Genomic DNA, 22,293 nt, shown 5'->3' on the forward strand with positions numbered 1-22,293 from the left:
TATATTTTCCTTCATGACATATTTATTGAGTACTTACTGGGTAACAGGACTTTGCTTGGTAATGGGAATAAAATAGTTTAGATGGCTACAATTGAGAACCAGTCACCAGAGGGCCCATTAAAGGATAACGGCATAATGCTATTCTCCCATAGAACACACAGGACAACACTACCAGCTGTTTGGCAGACAAGGAAGCTGAAGTCCAGGGAGGCTCATAGGGCTTAGAGCTCTGAAGCTGAACCCAGGAGTGACTCTCTTATATCTTGACATAAGGAATTCTAGTTGAATACTAGTGATTGTTGCAGTAGTGGCCAAAAATATGAAGCAGTTCAGCCTCCTGCCTGGGCTACTTTCCTTGAGACATGATGGGTTACTGCAAACTCTCATACCTTCCCTTTCATTTCTCAGGGCAGATATTACCCGAGACCCAACTCAGGTGTCCCAGAGACCCTTAACTCCTTGTATACCATGGACTTTGGGGCCATTGGGTCTAAGAACCTATTCTGTAGGGACAGGACTATATGTCCACAAAAGAGGCAAAGTGTCCATAAGCAATGATTGTATCTGCTGCTTGTGGGACAGGAGCCTAGTCAGGAACAGCACAAGACCCTTCGGGCTAGGGAGCACTTTGGGTTATTTCTAGACTAGTTCAGTCCAAGGCTATTGGTGTTTAAGTTGATGATAGTTTTCAAATTGGGTCTCTATAATGGGACTCCAAGTTCATGTTGGAAGAACAGCTCCATAAGTGATGATTGCTTATGTTTAACGAACAGTAAGATGTTAAAAGCTCGAAGAACATTTCCCACTTTTTGTCCTCTTTTTTGTATTGGGGTCACTTGGAAGATTTCTTAAATGTGTGCTGACAATATGTAATAAATATCACCTTTGTCTATGTTGGTGAGTCTCCTCATGTTACGTGCAGGCTGCCTGAGTCAGAATCATCTGGGGTACCTGTGAAGTGCAGGTGCTTAGCTCCACTAATTTGGGAAATAAAAGAACATGTCATAGAATAATAGAAGCTTAACATTCTACTGTTAAGAGGGACAAGGGACTCATTCTTTTGAAATGCTCCCCTTGCTCTGATACACCTGACAAGTGACAGGTCAACTAGTGCGTGAGTACTTCCCTTAGTCAAGAACTCACCATCTTAAAGGATGTCTATCGTACTTCAGGCCAAGGCCACCTATAACTTATTGCAAAAAACACAATGTCCTGAAAAGAATCAAATGTCTCTGTTTCTCCTCCATAGGAGTAGATTTCAGTACTTGTGCATTGCAAAGCCCCTCCATTTCACTAATGAATCCACCTGTCATATCACTGTTGTGTTTCTGTGCCCCCTCTCTCTACCTTGTTCATCCAAATACCAAATACTGATTCTGGCACAGATGAGGCACTCAATGAAAGACTGTAGCTCAGTAAACTCATCTTCCCATTGTTTCTGGCCTTGGATCTGAATTCTTCTCTGTAAAATTAGGCAGAATTAATGTGCTCCAATTTGTAAGTGATGGCCCATCAAGTGAAAGGAGAGAACCATGCCTGCCTCTGTATCCATTCTGAACAGTTGTGTTTCCTTCAGTCATTGTTCATAAGACTCTGTCTCCAGATGCCCTGTGATCCTAGTTGAGAGTTACTCATTGCTGGAACCACTGAAAACTGAATCACCTTCCAGAGTATAGTTTGCCATGGCACTGTGACTGCCATCACCACATTCGCTTACTATCACCTGAGATCCATTTGTTGGCCCAGCAGCCATGTTCTTCTTTATCTTAGCTCATTTTTCTCATAATCTTTGTTCCCTTTCTCTGCCTTTCCTGGTCCTGGTTCCATCTCTTTTTGCTGTTCACAAACCATCCTGAAACCCAGTATGGGCCACTTGAATCTCTCTCCTAAACAGGGTTCGGGCTGCAGCTCTGGGTAAAATCATATCTCATGATGAGAGCTTCGTTAAAGCTTGGAGCGTTAGCTGCAGGGACCGGAGGATATGTGGACAGGGGTACAGGTCAGTGAGAGATGGAAAGTGGCTGGTCCACTCAGCACATTTTAGACCTTAAGAGATAAGGACTAAAGGTGAAAGGACGGTACAGAATCCCAAATCACCACCCATGAGCCCAGTCTATTTCAGCTCATGGTTCTGGCAGGCAGAGAAGCAGCATAAATTTCAGCGAGACAAAGCTAAGTGGTAACGGACTTTAAGTTCTGTCATATATAGTTAATTTGCAGAATAAATTGGTCAGGGCAGCAAAAGGATTTAACATCCAAATTCATTTGAAAAACAGAAACCGGATGAGTATCCAGAGGAAAATGGAGAGTGTGACAACATTCCCTTGCCGGTTGGAGTAGTATTATTATTGAGTAATATTTTTATTAAAAATTTCTATGCCATTTGGTAGTTAAAGATATTTATAAGCCAAGCTTTTCAGCATCTCAGCAAGGCACTGAATCTCCAGTGGTAGAGCTAAATTCGTCCCCACAGACTCCCACCTGCATGTAACTCCACTTAGCTGCCTTCACCCAGCCACACATACCTATTTCAGAACTGTCCAGGGGATTCTTGTTGCTGCCTGTTATTGTTCAGATTTGAGTGGAGAAGAGGGTTGAGGCAGGGGCATGCAGGGAGAGGTCAGAAACGGAGAGGCAAGCAGGAGTGCTGTCAGGAGGATGGGTTCTGGGCTGAGGGTCTGGCACAGCTAAAGGGACTCACCCACGCCCCCCAGTGGAGAAATGATGCTAAAATGTACATCAATTTCTCTCCATAGCGGAGGGGAGGCCTCACCAGGAACAGAGCTACTGCTATAGGGTTTCTTTTCCTCTGCATATTATCTGCGGAATTATTCCTCTGAGAGGTTTCCTGTCTCCTTCAAAGGAGAGGGAAGCACTTTCTCCACAGCAGTCTTGGGGGGGGGGGCATCTTTGACTTCTCAGTTCATCCTCTCAGACAAGAGAAACAGGCCAGGGGAGCCTTCACTTCCAGACAAGAGCACGGAAGCCTCCCTCCTGTGGCCTGCTGAGCATGCCCACTCATTCACGTTGTCTTTCTGCTAATGGAGATTTGAAAATAGCAAATCCCGCAGGTGTTCCTCATTTTCACCTCTCTCCCAGCCTGTCTCTCTCCCTCCTCCCTCTCCCCATGCCACTCTCTCTGTGGAGAAGCAGCAGGGATAATCCAGCACGATTCCGCATATCCCGAAGGCTGTGACTCTGAATCTCTATGTCAGGTTTATTTTGACAGTGACGAGAAGCTGCATCCAGCTGCTCTGGAGCGGAAGCAGCCAGAAACTTATTTCCTATCCACATGGCCTTGTGAGCTCTGGGTGAGGTCAAAGGATGGATGACCAGTTCCCACACGGCCAGTAACTGAAGGGTCACGGACCAGGGGAGAGCTCGCTGATCCATGTCTCCAGGTCAAAGGTTATGGACTCTGTAAAGTTGAACTGAATTTCCCACCACAATCCTGCAACTGCAGACAGTGAAGTTCCTTGCAAAGGTAATTAAGATGGGGTGTTTTTAGGGTAGAATGTAAATCCAATGAGAGGTCTCTTCATAAGAGGATAAAGAGGTAGATTTGGACACAGACACACAGAGAAGCCATGTAAGGCAGAAAGAGGAGTGGTGCAGTTCTTAGCCAAGGGTGCCAAGAGGTTCTGGGAGCTACTGGAAGTTAGGAAGAAGAAAGAGAGGGTGTTTCTCTATAGCTTTCAAAGGAACATGTCAATCATCGCACCTTAAGTTTGGTTATGTAACCTTCAGATCTGATGAGGAATATGTTTCCTTCCTTCCTTCCTTCCTAACTTCCTTCCTTCCTTCCTTCCTTCCTTCCTTCCTTCCTTCCTTCCTTCCTTCCTTCCTTCCTTCCTTCCTTCCTTCCTTCCTTCCTTCCTTCCTTCTTTCTTCTTTCCTTTCTTTCTTTGCAGTCCTGGGGCTTAGACTCAGGACCTAAATAGTGTCCCTGGCTTCTTTTTGCTCGAGGCTAGCACTCTACCACTTGAGCCACAGCACCACTTCTGGCTTTTTCTATTTATGTGATGCTGAGGAATTGAACCCAGGGCTTCGTGCATGCTAGGCAAGCACTCTACCGCTAAGCCACATTCCTAGCCACTTTCTTTCTTTTATTTTTTTTTCTCTCTCTTTCTCTAATTTGTCTAATAAAGTCACTCATCCCATGGTAGTTCATTAAGGAAGCCAAGGAAATTAGGAAGAAAAATCTTGTTAAGATCACAAGCCTTGGTAGTCAGCTCTGGGTTGCATGAAAGGCCATTAGTGAATAAATGGAATGGTGTGAGGGTAACAACAATTACAAAAATGGGAGGAAACACTGGGAGAGAGTGAGGGACGGAGTGACATTGTCCAAAAAGAAATGTACTCAGTAACTGACTTATATAATGGTAAACCTTTTGTACATCACCTTTATAATAACAATAAAAATACCAATATAAGTCCCCCCCACAGGAATTAGTTAACTTGACATTGCCCTACTCCAGGTCTCACAATGGGGGTAGAAGCTAGTGCACCCACAAAGACATAAAAATCTAGCCAAGAGGGAGGGAAGGAAGGAGGGAGAGAGGGAGGAAGGGAAGGAAGGAGAAAGGGGGGGAGGAGGGAGGGAGGAAAGCGGGAGCTCTTTTAGAGCCCCGCACTGGACTCTGAGGCCACACACACCAGAGGACAAACTTGCTCTGGAAGTGAGTGTGACAGATAAGTCACAAAGCCAGGTGAAGTCTGATGTGCTGTGGTTGAGGCTCTTGTGTTACTTCTACTGAGAATAAGGGATGCAGATCAGCTACATGGAGAAGGAAGGGGGGAGTAAGGGGGAGGAGAGAAATAGATTTGGGGCAGCTTAGGCACTACTCGCCCACTGGGGAGTCACAGTCTAGCAGAGCAGGAGAGTTTGTTTTTGTAGTGAAAGCTTTGGTGATTTCCATGTTGGATTTGATTTTCTTTTCTCCTGAGATGCCTCGGATGTACAAAGAGGAATCTTCATGAAGAACAACAGTCCCCTTGTTTTCTTCTTCATCTGAAATTGACAGTTGAGAATGGGAGGCAGTTGGGTCGCAGCTAAGTTTCAAAGAATGTTTTCTGTTCTTATTCATTCCTTTGTGGATTCTACCATCCTGCAATTTCTTTGACTACACATCTTATCTCAAACCCAATGTCACTGACCAAAATAGGCATATAGAAGGCTTTGGGAAGCTTAGACAATTAGTTATTAAATTTACTGTTCTCACTCCAAAGCTAACAACTTTTTGGCAAAGACCAAGCACTGTTTCTACACCCAAATCTCAGTTTAATGTGAACCTACTTAGCCAGGAACCTCAATCATATACTTTTAACATGCCTCTGAAGAAAGGACAATCTTGAGGAAAGATAATGTGGTTATTAATTATTTTTTTAAACCACTACTAGTATAGATGCCATTTGATTTGTCTCCTGTATCTTTTAAATCGGCATAGACAAAATTGATGAACAACATCATTACTGTGAGGTACTTTGGGGAAAGGTTTCATTCTGTTTTGGAGGCAGGAAATTAGAAGAGAAAATGTCAACAAGGACTACAAGAAAAGAAGCCTTTTCTGGCTAAGTATCAATTAATTGAGAATTCACTTTTCTAGGAGACACATTTCCTTGAGCATCCAAGTTAATGGTATTTTGTGGAGGTGTTCAGTGGGTATCCGATGTCCACTAATTATCACCCAGGATCTGCCATCCTTGGTTACCTCTCTTAAGTGCTGGCTACAGGGCATGATTATAACAAAGACCTGCTATTTCCAGAAACTTCCTGAAAAAAGTTCTAAATAATTGATGCTGATATGTATCATTACCTTCATCATAGAGTAAAAAGTAAGGGATATATCCCAAAGTAAAGATTAAAAAGCATTTGATTGCTAAGAAATGATAAAAGTACACATTCTTTAGAATTGAAAGACCTGCTATTTCCAGAAACTTCCTGAAAAAAGTTCTAAATAATTGATGCTGATATGTATCATTACCTTCATCATAGAGTAAAAAGTAAGGGATATATCCCAAAGTAAAGATTAAAAAGCATTTGATTGCTAAGAAATATAAAAGTACACATTCTTTAGAATTGGGAGTTTTTTTTCTTTAATGTACTGGTCAGTTGAGAAGTCATGGCTTTCAGTTATTTAATTCCAAATGAAAAGTGTGCTTACTTAGATGTACCAGGTAAAGATGGCACACGTCTGGATGCCTGGGGTCCCTGCCTGTGTGTGGCCAAGATGGGCAGAGTAGGAAATGTAAGTGTTCAGATCTTGGCTCTAGGGCCACCCTCACATACCAGCGTGGCTCTCTCTCTTGCAGTGCCATCTTCATTGTTAAACAGGTGTGTGTGATGCCAAGATTCAGTCAGCTTGCAATGACTCTGTTCCCCAGATCGACCCAGGGATGCAGAACACCCTCCTTTCCCCCTGGGCACTTCCCTCTTCCACCTCTCTTACTCTCTGGGACCAGGATCTCATTGTTCCAGGCCATAGTCATGCCCTCTCAATATGCTGTGCCAGCATTTCCAGATATTCTAGCCAGGAATCACTGACTGTCCTTTAGCACCAGATCTGGCCTTGTCCTTGTGGAAGTTTAAATCCTTACATCCCCAGGCACATGAACATGCACGCATGTGCTTTACAAAATGTGCAAAAGAGAACAGTGTGCACTCTTTCTTCAACTCTTTACATCCAGTTCATCTTTTGAACCACTCTTTCTGAATCTGAAAGAAGTGTTGCCCAGTTGGAGTGATGCCTCTTTTCTTAGGATGAAACAAGAGCATTTCAAAACAACCTAGTTCAGCAGTGCCCCGAATGGCTTTAAACACAGCTTGTCTAGTTAGTACCTGCAGAAGACAGAGTGCAATCACTTGTTATACAAGTCATTAGTAGTGATTTATTACCCAACACATATTTGTAGTCACTCAATAAATATTTGTTTAATGAATTGTTGAATCCATTAGTGTACATTACATAAAGAATACTTGGAGATATTAGAGAACAGGGCACAATTTTGTCTTTCATGGTACTCACTGTATAATGGTGTTGGTAACGACCAAGGCAGGTAAGTAGACAGGTGTCACAGGCAAGCAAGAAGGAAATAGAGATCAGTCACTGTGTCTCTAGCTCAATATATATATATCACCTGTCTATCTGTCTGTCTGCTGGTCTGTCTATCCATCAGTCTCTGTGGATTCTGTCACTAATCTCTATCAACCTAATTGAACAAGTCCAGTTATCTCTATTTTTTTTCAAATGAGGAAGCCCAGACGCAGGGAACCTGAGAACTAAACCCCGAATCATACAGCTAACAAGTGGTGAAGGCAGAAATCAAACCTAATCAGTGTGATTAGAAGTTTCTAAAGTATTGCTTCTCTCCTGAGGTGGTAAGGCTGGAGATAAGTGCATGGTTTGGGGAGGTAGAGAGTGTAAATTTAGCATTAGCTGATTAATGGGTTGGGGGTTGTGAGCAATGAAGCCAGTTAGGGTTTCTGACTTGAGCACCTGGGAAGTCAGCTGTCGCCTTCACTGAGCTTGCAACTAGAAAAGGAGAAGAGGCTGCCAAGTAGAATTTGGAGGAGATAACATGATTAATATTGGAATGTGTTGGATCTGAGGTTCTGTCACCCATATGTCCAAGCAGGAGAGTTAGAATCTATTACTTCCATAGAGACCCTGGCTAGAGAAAGTCAGCTGTCACCTCAATAATGCTTTGTATGGTCTACTACTTGGTTGGTTGAAGCTTTAGTAAAAGACTAGAGGACAGTTTACAAATGCTTCAGTTTTAGTTTTTGTGCTTGAGAGTTTAAAGAAAAACAAATCTGGGGCTAAAACTTTGCATATATTCAGTCCAGAATATCCATGGATGTAACTAGACAGGTATATAGATAGATATAGGTTATATATTATATGTGTACAAACAGGTAGATGTAAGTAGATATGACATAGAAGATATGATATATAGATATATGTAGATAGGTAGTTGTTTGTAGATAGATATTATATATATGATAAATAGATACATACTAGATAGATAAACAAATATAGAAAGGTAGATATATGTAGGTAGAAGTAATAGATGATAGACAAACAGATGAGAAAGAGAGAGAGAAAGAGATAGACAGACTAAAGTATATACACTAAAGCTAGGGAAAGACATTTCAATGTGAAAATGACGATGTTCCTGACACATGGCACTTAAGTATTATAAAAGCATAAAGAGAAGTGGTCACTCTGTGCTCTGTGTCCTTTTCTCTAATTATTAGTCCATCACATTGTATTTAGTTTGGGTCTCAGAATGCCTGTCACTGATGAAGTGGCACACAGTGTAAGTTCACAGTGACCTCAACCTTTCTGTCCGAATATACTATTAATCATCCTGAGAGACTAACTATATCCTAGGCAGATGGAAGGAAGTGTGCACACAGATTGGGCAGGTCATCTGCCTACAACAGTAGATGGGGTGAAGATTAGGGTAGGTCCTGGCCTGCAGGATGTGGGTACACTTTGCTGAGCTAGGCCTCATTTGCCCATGTCAACCCTCTTTCCCATGAATCCCAGGCTATTCCCCAAAGCTGTGATCTGATTAGTTTGCATTTGATTCTTTGCTGCCTAATGAACTGCCTGTGTAGCTCTAGCTGTGATGTCATTAGCATCTCATTGCCTTGGGCACCAACTCAGGAGAGAGATTCTTAAGCAGTCCTCGAATCCTACAGGAATTGTACCAATTTACTTCATAGCATCTAATTCACCTTCATGACCTGTCAATTCCAACCAGCAGAGCAAATCCTGCATGAGATGGGTTGGTCACTTTCATCATCCTGCCCCTGAGCTGAGGTGGGTCCATCTGTACATGCCTAAAGCCATGGGCTCATTCACAAGGTGCTGTTGAGCATGAAAGATGCCAATATTCTTGCACCACAATATTCTATTGGGGAAATTCACCCACTTGTGTGCTAGGGGATACAAATTTAGCCTAAAGCAAATGACATTTATTTATAGCAAACTGTATTTGCAAAATGCCTTGCAGTTTTAGGGTTGTTAACTACATCCCAGGTTGAATATTCCTCTACTTGACAGAAGACAGCCATACACAAGAGTTCCCACCTCCCCCCCCAACCCCCCACGGAGAGGCATGGGCTCAATTCTGCAAACAGGTTGGGTGAGGGAGAAAGTCACCCTGGGTATTCTTTACCAGAAGGCACCTCTTCTGGCTTATAGTCTTTTTAGATCTTAACTGTAGTTTATTTCTGATGTCCAGAGACATAGAAACAGAGTATTTGTTTTGTGAAAAGACAGCATATAAATTCCTAGAGCATTTTTATCCAGACTGCAGAGGGAGGGTAGAAGAGGGAGAAAGTACCTAAGGACTTGTAGTGAAGTCCCACAAAGAGTAGGCAGCAAACCCTTGAACCATAAGCAAATAGGTGGCTGTCCCTCTCTGCAACTCTCCAACCCATAAACCTCTCTACTACCAACTCCAACAGAGGGGAAACTCAAAGCAAGTGCCAGAGATCAGACTCTCCTGAAGCTTTTAGGACCTGAGCTACACTTTCATTTGACGCAGCTGAGATGGCTATAGGCGTTCTCTTTGGGCTAAGGAGATTTATCTGGGCCTTCAACACTGACCTCCATCATTTATAGGAGTATTTCCCCAAAGGATCCTTAACTGCACATAGAAAATGCATTTTCTTTTAGAAAAATCTCTCTGACAAACACATTTCTATCCTTCACGGAAACATAAATGGATGGCTTTAGGGAGATCACTGCTCCTCAATTCTGGGCAAATCCAGCTGTCTTCTAGAGGCCATTCAAGGCAACTAGAGGACCAAAATGGATCATGGGTCTTGACCTCCTGCAGGGACCTTCCATAGGATAGGAAGTTGACTATTTTCAGGTGACAGAAAATAGGATTCTGAATTAAAAGGAGAATTTGGTGGCTGCAAGCCATCTCTCCCCACACACATCACCCAGTCCTCCTTCCCCTCCATCTCTACTCTCCAGTCTTGCCAAGCATCTAAGGCTAAAGGGTATTGACAAAGACTACTTGCATCTTGATTTTAATTGGGATATTCGGAAGACAGCAGCGAGGGGAGCAACCCCTAATGTTTACAGCAATTACAGGGCTTAATGATGGAGAGCTTGGAGAGTAGGGAGGTTGTGGAAACTCTCCTTAATAGTCTGGGCCTGTGGATGCAGTGCCCCCTAGTGGCCACACTTGTCTTCCAAGATGGCCATCCCAGGCAGTGACTAGGAAGGGAGGATTCCTAGGTAAAAGAAATTCCCAGCATACTTCCTCCTTAAAGTAACTATTTCCTCTGTACTGGGTATATTTGAAGAAAATTTGTGTTTTCTTTTCCCTTAGTTTGTATTTCTTTAATTATCTTGTCACTATCCTACATCTTTAACTGGATTTTTCTCCTTAGGATAGCTGACTTTGAATTGTTTCACTCTTTGTCTTTGTTATTTGATTGAAAAAATACCTACCCACACCAAAATTGTTAAAGTGGAGTGTACTGGTTATTCTTTAAGTTTATTTTCCAGAATTTCACAAAATGAACACTCTCTCTCTCTCTCTCTCTCTCTCTCTCTCTCTCTCTCTCTCTCTCTCTCTGTCACACACACACACACACACACACACACGTGCACACACACACTATTTATTTTCTGGTTCAATTCCACCATCTAGTGGTAATTTTGTAGAACTTCTTCAGCTTCTGTTGAAAAGGTTTTGTTTTTAACAAAGGAGGCTGTGTAAGGAAAAAGTCTTCTTTTGCGGTGGAAAATGCTTTTCAAGAACCCCTTAACCTAGCAAGGCTTCCTTGGAAGAATTTTAAAAGTCCTGAAGTTTTGAAAAGGAACTACTGTATTTTCCTAATTTTTGAGAAAGGGAATTTATTAACTTGTTCAGTGATTGAAGAAGAGCTTTTTCCAGAAATGAGACCAAAGGCTAAAGGACCTGACTCTACCCTTGTGTATTTCTGTCCAGTCCATAAACTAGTCTGAAGAGAGTAATTGTCAAGAACTGCGGACCCTTTCCAAATACTGTCTTCCATGGGGGTGGTCGAGTTACAGAAGCCTGCATGTTGTAAAGACCTACCAATGAGGAAATTGACTCAGGGTTGGTTAGTTGAGTTCCCAGGCCACCTATTTAATGCCATCATTCTTAGTTTTGGTCAGTGTGGCTATGAAGTCCCTTTTATCCCAGAAAAAAACTTGAGCTCAACTCTGTGTCTATTATTAAACAAAACCCAAATGTTAAATACTTGACAGCCCATACTTACGGAAAAGGAGTATGTCCTTTGTCTTCACATGTTGCAGGAGTTCCATGTCCGGAGCTGGGGATGAACACAGCCAGTGTAGTCAGGCCTCATGACTTTCCCACATGGGCTCGTATTACACAGCAAACCAGAGGGGGACACACAGGAGCTCCTGGGACACCACAGAGAAAGAACGCTTTTAAGAAGTTGATGAGTCGTGTATCATAGTCACTTTCTGGAACCACTTTGCAAAGCCTTCCAGCCAGTTCACCCAAAGATTTGGCTCATCAAGTCCTACATTCTTGATGACTCTTGGGAGACCGGAACAAATGCACTGTGCATGCCCCGTGGTTGCCAGGGTACAGCAGTCTCTCTAAAACCATTCCCTGCCTGGGACAGACACTGTGCCGAAAGGAGTCAGAAATCTCTTAAGGAACCCAATACTTCTCACCCCCAGGCTCCAACATTAGCCTTGACTAGTCAAATGGAGAACCATGAGAGGGGGAAGAGACACGAGGAACATTGTTTCCTTATGTGGGAAAAGCCTTATTTTCCTTTAGTTGCCACTCAAACTACACTATTAGATTCTCTAGCTATCTTTTCCTCATCAAACAAGAGTACAAGTCTTTTTTGAGAAGTCTGAATTCCTCCCCATTCCTCGTGTATGCATATAAAGCTGAAATGTCCTCTCTTTCATGACCTCAAGGCAGAAATCTGAACAAAGAATGAATTCAGATCTCAGAACACACTAGCGATGTGACTCTCACATAATTGGTCTTATCCTCTTTGTCTACTAAATGGGTATAGGGATAGAGTTCCCCGCTTGCAGTGGCTAAAAGAGAGCACAAATCCATCCCATTTCGTAGTTCATGCATGTTAGTGACAATTGTGATCAAAGAGTCTGACGTTGTGTGTCAGCCCCTGTGCTGTGCACCTCCGGAGCCTGTCATTTCCCAGTGCTTCACATAGATTCTAGGCAGTCTCCAGTTTAAGTTTGAAAAACAAGAGTCATAGAACAGTTGTCATGGGTATTGTGTGTATGTTTGGTGACAGGCATCCACACAGATCCTACGGACCTTAGCCCTCTGGGTGGATCAGAGGAACTCATGATTCTAAGAACCAAGTCTCACACTGGGCATGGCCATTACCAACGCTGCACATCACTGGGAGGATGTGCCCCTGAAATCAATTGGGGTGACCCTCCAGCCACACTTTCTAACCTCTCAAAAGCCAGACCTCGGGCCTCGAGGGCAGTGAACTCTCCTTGCTGTCTGGCCTCCCTGACTCTTTTCCTTGTGTGTGTGTGACAGGCAACTCCCCATCGGATGAATCCGAGGAGCGGGAAAGAGACCCCAAGGTGCTGACATTCCCAGAATACATCGCTAGCCTGTCCGACTCCGGCACCAAGCGCATGGCAGCTGGAGTCCGAATGGAGTGCCAGAGCAAGGGGCGCTGCCCCTCCTCCTGCCCCCTGTGTCACGTGACGTCCAGCCCTGACACGCCTGCTGAGCCAGTCCTACTGGAGGTGACCCGAGCAGCCCCCGTCTATGACCTGGTGACCAATAACCAGACCCAGAGGGTAAGAGGCCTGGGACTTCGGGGCATTAGAAGGCTTTACCAATCAGACTTTCAAAGAGCCAGGGGGAGGTGAGCTCTGGATAGAGAAGCCTTTGGCTGCCTAATCCAGGAGTCTGGCTGGCATAGAATAATATATTGGTATATTAAGTCAAATGAATGCATCTATGAACACATATAGTATTGTGATTTAGGAGTCATATCTAAGCACTCGTGGCATCTTTGAGAATAAAGGGCAGGGGAAAAGTAGGTAGAGAGAGAAGCACAATATTTTCCATCTGAAATCACTGTAGAAACCCTCCTGCCTAAGCTGGGTGGGGTAGGAGAGGCCCACTGAACTTTGTGTCACCCGTGTTAGAAGGGGATTTGAGACACTCTCCTCATTGATCTATCAGCAACTAGCAATGGGCTGAATTCTAATAGGACATAAGGTCCCAGAGCAACTTGACGGTATCCTCAGCTTCCAGAATGTTTTTTTTCTTTCTGTCAGAGGCTCTAAGAACCACATCCACGTGGATCTTCTTTTTTTCCTCAGACTCGAAGGCCTTGACATGTCTCCAGCAGTGCCTCCTTTGCCTTTGCCTCTCCTGTCCCAATGTAATCAGGAAAAGCAAATGGATCCAGAGAGGATAAGGGGGACATTGAAGCAGAGGCAGGGACAGCTCATTTCCAATCTCTCTGACCTCCTCAAGGACATACAGATTAAACAAAATCACAACACATAATAACAACAATTGTTGTTATTACAAAGTAATTACAAAGCTCCAAGTGTTGGATTTTTGAGACTATAAGCAAAGCAGTTTGGGGACAAGACAGTTTACCTGATGAGTGTGTCCATCCAGGTGGGGCGATAATTGCTTTCTTTTTACTCTTTGAAGAAACACCTGATGTGTAACAGTTTGTTTCAGAGGTGTTGGTCTACTCAACAGGAGGGAATTTGCGTTCTCTCTCTCTCTCTCTCTCTCTCTCTCTCTCTCTCTCTCTCTCTGTTTCCTCTCACCTACCTATTCCAATGAATGTTTGAAATACACACACTCACATATATGTATATATGTACACAAGAACAGAAAGAATATTTATTTCCAAGACATACATATTTCTCTTGAATTTATAATCATGGGAGGAAGAGTAGGAGAAAAGTAACCACCAAGGGGCTAGATAGGAAAACAGGGCTTGACTCACTGTGGAGACCCAAAGCTACAGTGTTAATGCAGTGCCAACCCTCGCACACTTGACTCCCAGGCTTCCCCAAGGCTCTGGAGCTCGTAACTCAGGATTTTCTGTGCCACTTATCTAAGGACAGTGGGTTCATTTAGTTACTAAAATCTTGCTAGGTATACAGTATGTAAAGCTGTAAGACCACGGAAGAGTTAGCTTAGTGAGAGAAGAGGGGTTCGTGCTGTTTGTGAGGGAATCTCAGGCCTTCTCTTCTGCCCTGCACCAGTCTTTTGGTATGGGTTATGGGGACAGGGCAATGTGACAGAGTGAGACTTTTCTTCTGGCTGGAGTTCAGTCAGCACCAGAGGTTTCTGTCCTTCTTTCTTTGATGTATTCTTCCTTTGCATCCCTCTGCTAGGCATTTTTTTCTATTCTGATTTTACCCCTTCTCTCAAAGCATGAACAAGTTGAGGCAAGGTGGCTGAGCATTGAGTTGTGGCACACGGACTTCTGTGTTGTTTTTTTTCCTTCTTTATTGTCAAAGTGAAGTATAGAGGGGTTACAGTTTCATATGTAGGGCAATACATTTCTTATCCAACTTGTTTCCTCCTCCCTCATTTTCCTCGCCTCACCCCTCTCCACTCCCCACCCCATGAGTTGTTGGTTTACACCAAATGGTTTTATAAGTATTGCTTTTGCAATGGTTATGCCCATGTGAACACATAAGATGATGCTAAGCGAAATGAACTCCAAGTTATGGAAACAAGTGGTATATCATTGTTGTAATTATTTTCAACATGCCATGCGAAACCATACCCTTTTTTCCCACTCATATTCCCATCCTGTGGTTTTACACCTGCTATCACTGTATCTGATTTTAGTACCCTGGATACTGTATACACATGTGTTGGAACTAGGGAAGGGAAAGGCAATACGAAAATCGAGTGACCTCTGTGTTTTTATCTCTAGCTTTCCATATGTTGATCTTTGGGACTATTTTCTATCCTCTTGTGGTCTCCTTATCCTAGCTCTGTAGGATTAGTTCATCTCTGAGGCTATGTCAGCCTAAGCAGTGATTTGATAAACAAACAAACAAAAAACCAACCAGGCAAAACCACTTAACCAACTCAACAAAACTTGAGTTTACTTCCTCCTAACCCAAACTCTCACATGCCTGTTGTGTTTCCAATCTCAAGGAATGGGGCTATCTTCCATTAACGTGCCCAACATGGAGACAAGAAATACTTTGTAGAATGTCCTTGTCATTTTAAATGTCTATCCCATCACAAGCAAGAGCAAGAAATAGACCTTAAATACATTCTCTCTGGTGCTCTCTTTAATTGCTCTTGAAATGTGAGTCCCTCCTTACCTTGGCCCTCAGAGCCATCTATAATTCAGATCTAAATTTTCTTTTTTTTTTTTTGGCTAGTCCTGGGCTTGGACTCAGGGCCTGAGCACCTTCCCTGGCTTCTTCAGGCTCAAGGCTAGCACTCTGCCACCTGAGCCACAGCGCCCCTTCTGGCCGTTTTCTATATATGTGGTGCTGGGGAATCGAACCAAGAGCTTCATGTGTAGGAGGCAAGCACTCTTGCCACTAGGCCATATTCCCAGCCCTAAATTTTCTTTCTGGTTTGTTTATCTATTTATCAGGTCCTGGGACTTGAACTCAGAGCTTATGCTCCTTTTGCTCAAGGCTGGCACTCTACTACTTGAGCCACAGCTACACTTCTGCCTGTTTTTGGTAGTGCCTTGGAGATAAAGAGCCCCATGAACTTTCCTGTCCTGGTTAGTTTTGATCCAGGACCTCAGTTCTCAGCCTCTTGAGTAGCTAGGATTACAGGTGTGAGCCACTGGTGCCCAACCAAGTATTCTTTATGTTGATCTTTCTCTTTCCTTTTTTCTTTTCTTCTTTCCATTATTTATTTATTTGTTTGTTTATTTAATTGTAGGACAGTACTGGTAATTAAACTCAAGGCCATTACTTGCTCTACCACTTCAACTGTGCCCCCAACCTTTCTTGCTTTAGTTACTTTTTCAGACAGGATCACATGTTTTTCTTGGTGCTAACATACAGACTACAATCTTCCTCTCTTGTGCTTCCCACCTAACTTGAATTAAGGATATGACCCACTTTGCCTGGCTTGATTTTGGAGATACAGTCTCATCAAATTAATCAAACTATGATTCTCCCCTATCCATCTCCCACATGGCTGGTATTATAAATGCACTTCACCATACACAGACCCATATTGAAATTTCCATGCACAACATTTTTCTCCAAATTTTTTACTAGACAGCTTTTAAAAATTACCGTGTTAATTTATATCAATTATGCCAGTGAATATGTTTCATTCTGATATTCCTATATGTGCATCTATAATGCCTCAATCATGTCTACTTGACCCTTTGCCCTCTTACACACTTTTTTCTTCCCAATCCTCTTTTCTTCTTCCATCAGAATCCCTTTTCTGCTTTCATTTCATTTTTGGAAGGAGGGGTGCATTGTACCACTTATGAGAGAAAATATACAATACTACCTGTCTTTCTATGACTAACCTATTTACATTAATATGATGTTCTTTTCATTTTAAAATTTTATAGTAAACGTGTTGTACAGAGGAGTTACCTTACATAAGTCAGTTAATGAGTATATTTCCTTTTGAACAGTGGCATTCCCCTCCCTATTCTCTCCCAGTTAATATGATGCTCTAGTTCCTGCAAAGGGAAAATTTTTATTCTTCTTTATGGCTGGAGAGCCTGTTTCCCTTAGAGCCTGTTTGTGAGCATCATCCTGCCCCTGCTTGGGAGATTACTCACCCTGTCTTTTCCCCTTTTGTAGCCATAAACATCTATAGTACTCCACCTTTCCTTCTGGAGCCCTTAGCATGAGTCTGGTGTTTAGACACTCAGATGACTTTGGTTAGTTTGTTTATCATCTGGCTACAAAATGTATGCCCACAGGGCACATGTCTTGTGCGTCATCACTGTCTTAATGCTTAGTACAGGAAGTGACCTCTTGCAGGTGCTTTGCAAATAATTCTTTTTTATTTTATTTTTTATTTTTTGGCCAGTCCTGGGGCTTGGACTCAGGGCCTGAGCACTGTCCCTGGCTTCTTTTTGCTCAAGGCTAGCACTCTGCCACTTGAGCCACAGCGCCACTTCTGGCCATTTTCTGTATATGTTGTGCTGGGGAATTGAACCCAGGGCCTCATGTATATGAGGCAAGAACTCTTGCCACTAGGCCATATCCCCAGCCCTGCAAATAATTCTTGATTGGACTCTCATAGGCAGTGGGTGCTTTGGATTTTGGTCTATGTGGGAAGGACTATCTGTTTTTCTATGTTCTTGTTTTGTTTTGTTTTTGTTGCCAGTCCTGGGCTTTGGACTCAGGGCCTGAGCACTGTTCCTGGCTCCTTTTTTGCTCAAGGCTAGCACTCTGCCACTTGAGCCACAACAGCACCACTTCCAGCCATTTTCTGTATATGTGATGCTGAGGAATCGAACCCAGGGCCTCATGTATACGAGGCGAGCGCTCTTGCCTCTAGGCCATATCCCCAGCCCTGTTTTTCTATGTTCTTAAGCAAAGTATCCCTTTATTTGGATCTGTTTCAGTCTGTCAGACATGGAATTAAGGGACACTGTTATTAAAAGTACAGGAGAGAAAGAGCCTGCGATGCCCAGTGATTCCTGTTGAACTCAAGGCCCGGCGCTGTCCCCTTTGCTAGCCTGTGAGGCTGAGCAAGTCAACCAACATCTCTGACTCTCAGAATTTTACTATATATCATGACTGTATCATTTACCCATGTGATAACCTCTAAAAGCCCTTAGAAATCATAAAACTCTATACAAATCATAATTATAACTATGAGTGGAGTCCTGCTTCCTAGAGGTTTGAAATCTGGGGAGAGTATTTGGTAAGGACTCTAATTCCAAATATTTTCATCTGAGGTAGCTCATGATTTCCTGAAGATGTTCTGAAGAAAAGGATATTGCCCTTAGGTGCAGATATTTGGATTTCTGTAGATTTACCTCTTCCCTTCCCTGCTTTGCTTTTTTTCCCTTACCTCCATGATTCCATTTCTTCTCTTCACTTCTTCCTTCCCTTTCCCTCCTCTACTGTTATTTTTGAGTTCATTGGTATAAACTTTTCCAGGACAGATAAGTTTCATTTCCCGGTGTTACCACATAAGTGTGGGTATGATGATGGTAAAATGGAGAAGAAAATCTTGAGGAAAAGATGAGACTGCAGATGTCGAGTGACAGAGAGCTCTAAGCTTGGCTAACTCCTGCAGTGGTCACCCAGCCTGGGTTAAGGAAAGAGGACCCTAGTGCACCCCATCAGACTCTCCTGTTTCACATAGGAATTGCTCCCATCACAGTTCTCTTACCTCGGCTTTTTAAGTTTATCCTTTATTTGTTAAGAGTGAGCATACCCTAGGAAATCACTCCTTGTGAATGACTGTGCCAAACTTAGTTGTTTTCACAAGGTTCTATATAAAATTTCAATACTGCCATTCAATGACAACAATAATCACTAAAATTTATCAATGAGTAATGTGTACCCAGTACTGTGCACAGATTATTTCACTAGGCATAGGTTATTTCATTTACTTGTCACATACCATTATTAGGAAAGTGCTAATTTTATCCTATGTTACTCATTTAGAAAATTCAGTCTGGCAGTGATTGACATGCCAAGGTTCATGCCCAGAGCCTCTGTGCCACATGGCTCTTTCTTGATCATGCTCTTCTACTGAGAAAGAGGTGCTCAATGCCTAATCACAGCCTGAGGTGGAGCAATGCAAATACTGCAAATAGGTTAAAAGTATGCCACAGGCATGTGAAGGAAATACTGGGGCAGGATGGAGAGGGCAGATAAGGATGCACACAGTATTTGAGGAAAGGCAAAGTACTTATGGGCTGAAAGAAGAGCAGCAAAGGCCCCCACTCTGAGACCTGACGGACTGTTTTGCTTCCATGCTGTGGGTGGTGCAGTATAACACAAAGGAGATAGAGGACAGGATATGACCTGCTTCCAAGGTGACTGCTTCTACCCTCAAAGATCAACTATCTTTGCTAAAGGGAAAGGGATGCCCCAGAGGTTCTATCAGTTTGGTGTTCCCCAGAAACCATTCTTTAGGTTAAGAATTTTAGAGAAAATAAAACAAACTAAAACTTTGATGTGGTCACAGAACCTTCTGTGTAGAAGTCACCAAGGGAGGAGCCAGACTTGGATTCCTGACACTCACCCATTGCTCTCTTTTGCAGCTCTTACAAGAGGCTACCATGAGCTCTCTGTGGTGCTCGGGGACTGGAGACGTCATTGAGGACTGGTGTCGCTGTGACTCCACTGCCTTCGGAGCGGATGGACTCCCCACCTGTGCACCTCTCCCACAGCCTGTGTATGCTCCCTTTTCCTCATGCATGTCTGACTCACACCCACCCTGGAAAACATGATTGAGTGTCTACTACTTTCAAGACTAGGTCAGAAAGAAGAGCATGGCACAATACCTGCCTTTGGGGCACTGTTAATCTATGGGGAGAGAGGCATACATATGGTTAGAATCAAAGCAATAGTGTGGCAAACATTATCGATATTTGAAGAAAATGTGAAGGAAAGTGATTGGCTCACTCTGGATTTGGGCCACGGTGAGTGTGGGGGAGGGCATCAATTTAATTTCTTTTTAAAGGAGGAAAAGAAGAGTAAGAGAAAGGTAATGGAATAGCAGTGTAATTGCAATGGTGGAAGTTAGAAATACTTAGTGAGAACTTAACAGAACCCCAAACACTACTGCTTTTCAAATACTTCCTGGATGCCAGACATTGTGTAGAGCTGATAGGTACTGTCATTCCTCTCTATGTTTAACAGAAAAGGAAATGGATTCAAATTGATTGGGTGGTTCTTTTTCTATGTTGCTATAGCTAGAAACAAGATTAGCAGGTCAGGTTGTCAGTCCTTATAACGTGAGTAGAATAAGACTGAGAAATGATATAAAATAGAACCAAAAGGTTGTTCCAGCTGATAGACCATGGGGATAAGGAAGAAGAAGATGCTAAAAATGGACTCATGGCTTGTGACCTGGGCAGCTTGGAAGAGGAATAGGTCACACTGAGAAAGGAAGCATCATAGGATGTGCATTTGAGGAGGACAGCCCATTTGGATGTGCCTGGTAAGTGTCATACAATAGCTCTGTAGATAATGGTCAATGAGCAGAGAGAAAGATGAAAGTCCACGAAAAAATAATGTAGGGATCAGAAGATTTCTGTCCACCCCAAAGAAGTGGGAGTCAGAATCACAGCCATGGGCAAGGATGCTACAGAATCAAGTATGAACTGTGGAGACTGACAGAGGATATCTGCATCTGAGGAGTTGAGAAGGTAAAGTGCTACAAAGGTGTCCAATCTGTTGTTTCATTTTCATGTCAAGAGAAGATTAAACAGAACAGACCAAGATGAGGCCAGGGTTTGGGGCAGGAACCCAGCTTTGCCTCTCCTATGGCATCTGTTTTGGGAATTAGGCCAGCAAATTATTGCGTTCATAAAAGAGGGCTGGTAGGATAAGCTGGGGGCTCATGACCCCAGGGATAAGGAAGCCAAAGAAAGCCCAAAGCAAGTAGCAAGACCTGCCAACACTGGGGGGCTGAATAAGCAGAGAAAGATGATCAGGGGGAACTGACAAGGGATGACTGCCCTCTAGCCTGCTTCATGAAGATGTGGCTGGAAAGCAAAGAGCCAGGACTGAACAAGAAGAAAATGAAGAGAGAAAACACAGTACAGCATCATTGCATGTCAGTGTCTACTCTTGTACCGTGTCTTCTTTCTCTATGTATGTGATTTTAGCTATGTCAACTGTATTGCTTCTTGCTCTTTAAAACCATAACTTGAATCTTTGGAGTAAAAATGAATGACATTCATCATTAGTAAAAGTCCTTTCATTTAGTAAAAAAAAATCCACTAGTCTGACAACTGCTATTAAACTGACTCCCCAGTAAGAAAGTGTCCTTTTCCTAGATGAAGAGTTGAGTGTTATGTAGTCACAACATTTTAGAGATGATTTCCATCTTTAAGCCTGAATGTTCTAAATGTCATAGCTTATGATCAAGTTGGGTTAAAGTTTCACAAACAGGAAATACTTATTAAGGACTTCACTTATCTTGTCAACTTTGATCAACTCCCTCAGCAACAGGCCTGAGTTGCTTCTACTTTAATTAGTAGTTGGAAACAGAAGGAGGTTCTAATTTTACACAAGTCCATGTGTGACTATTCTACACACTTCTATTTCCCAATAGAGGCTGCCTTAAGTCTATAGTTTCACAGAATGTGAGTTCTCAGAAGGCTTAATTTCTTGTTAACACTTCCCAATTTTATTTTTTTCTTACTTCAAAATATCAGTCTACATATGACTCTAATTAATGACTTTGTCAATATCCACACTGTTCTGGGTCTATGCCATCCTAATGTCATATGCGAACCAGTGCTTCTTCATGGTAGCCACAGGCAGAAGAGCATATGTTTTCTATTATTTTTCCCTTGATTGAACTCCTTCCTTTTGCTCCCACAGCATCCCATGATTTTTCATTGAAGTTCTTATCATATGTGCAGTTGCATATTTCTATTACTCACCAAGCTGCATAAGAGAAAGAACGTAGGATAGGCTTGTGGATTACTACAGTCCTAGCATCTAGAACATCCTTACAATTAAGAGCTACTTAATTCATATTTGCTGAATTGAAATTTAACACTGCTGGTGGGTTGGTGTGATCCAGCCAAACAATTGTTCTTTGTGATTCTGAGGACCAATGGGAAGCACCTTTGGGTAGAGGGTAGGAGGGTTTTGCATTACAGACACTTATTAAGTAGAGATATCAAGGATGGAAGAGAATGGTGGGTGTGCTGACAAGAGAGGCAGGCTTGAATGCGCAGGAGTTGGGAAAAGACTCCAAATCCAGTGCTCGAGGGGAGAAATGGGGAATTGGAATCAAGAGAGAAATCTGAGAGCTACACCCCACAACTCAGACCAAGGCGGAAAGCTGAAACCAGTTTGACAATTAGGATAAACTGCACCAGTAGCTGTCAGTAATGATTACTTCGTCTCTACAGGGCACAAAGAAGTATGAGGTGGCAAAGCAAAACCGTGCTCCAAATGGACAACTTGTAAAGAATGAGAAGACTCTGAACTGGGGGAAAACAAATAGGGATTGAAATCAGAAACCCAAATATTCATAGAAACCCAAGAGGAAGGCAAAAACAAAACCAGAAACCGAGCAGCAGGCACAGAACATCACCCCAAGAAGAACTGGACACGTGGC

The 22,293-nt window shown here is 42.8% G+C and overlaps 1 protein-coding gene across 1 annotated transcript in view; it reads left to right on the forward strand.

The window, feature by feature from the left end:
• Astn1 (astrotactin 1) overlaps window positions 1-22,293 on the forward strand; it is a 308,349-nt gene that overhangs the window by 266,297 nt on the left and 19,759 nt on the right. Inside the window, exons 17-18 of the mRNA XM_048357089.1 lie at window positions 12,562-12,830; window positions 19,253-19,386. Coding sequence (XP_048213046.1) covers window positions 12,562-12,830; window positions 19,253-19,386 — 403 coding nt within the window. The remainder of the gene's footprint in view (window positions 1-12,561; window positions 12,831-19,252; window positions 19,387-22,293) is intronic.

The sequence above is a fragment of the Perognathus longimembris genome, chromosome 11 (genome assembly GCF_023159225.1).
Source record: "Perognathus longimembris pacificus isolate PPM17 chromosome 11, ASM2315922v1, whole genome shotgun sequence".
Lineage (NCBI taxonomy): Eukaryota > Metazoa > Chordata > Mammalia > Rodentia > Heteromyidae > Perognathus > Perognathus longimembris.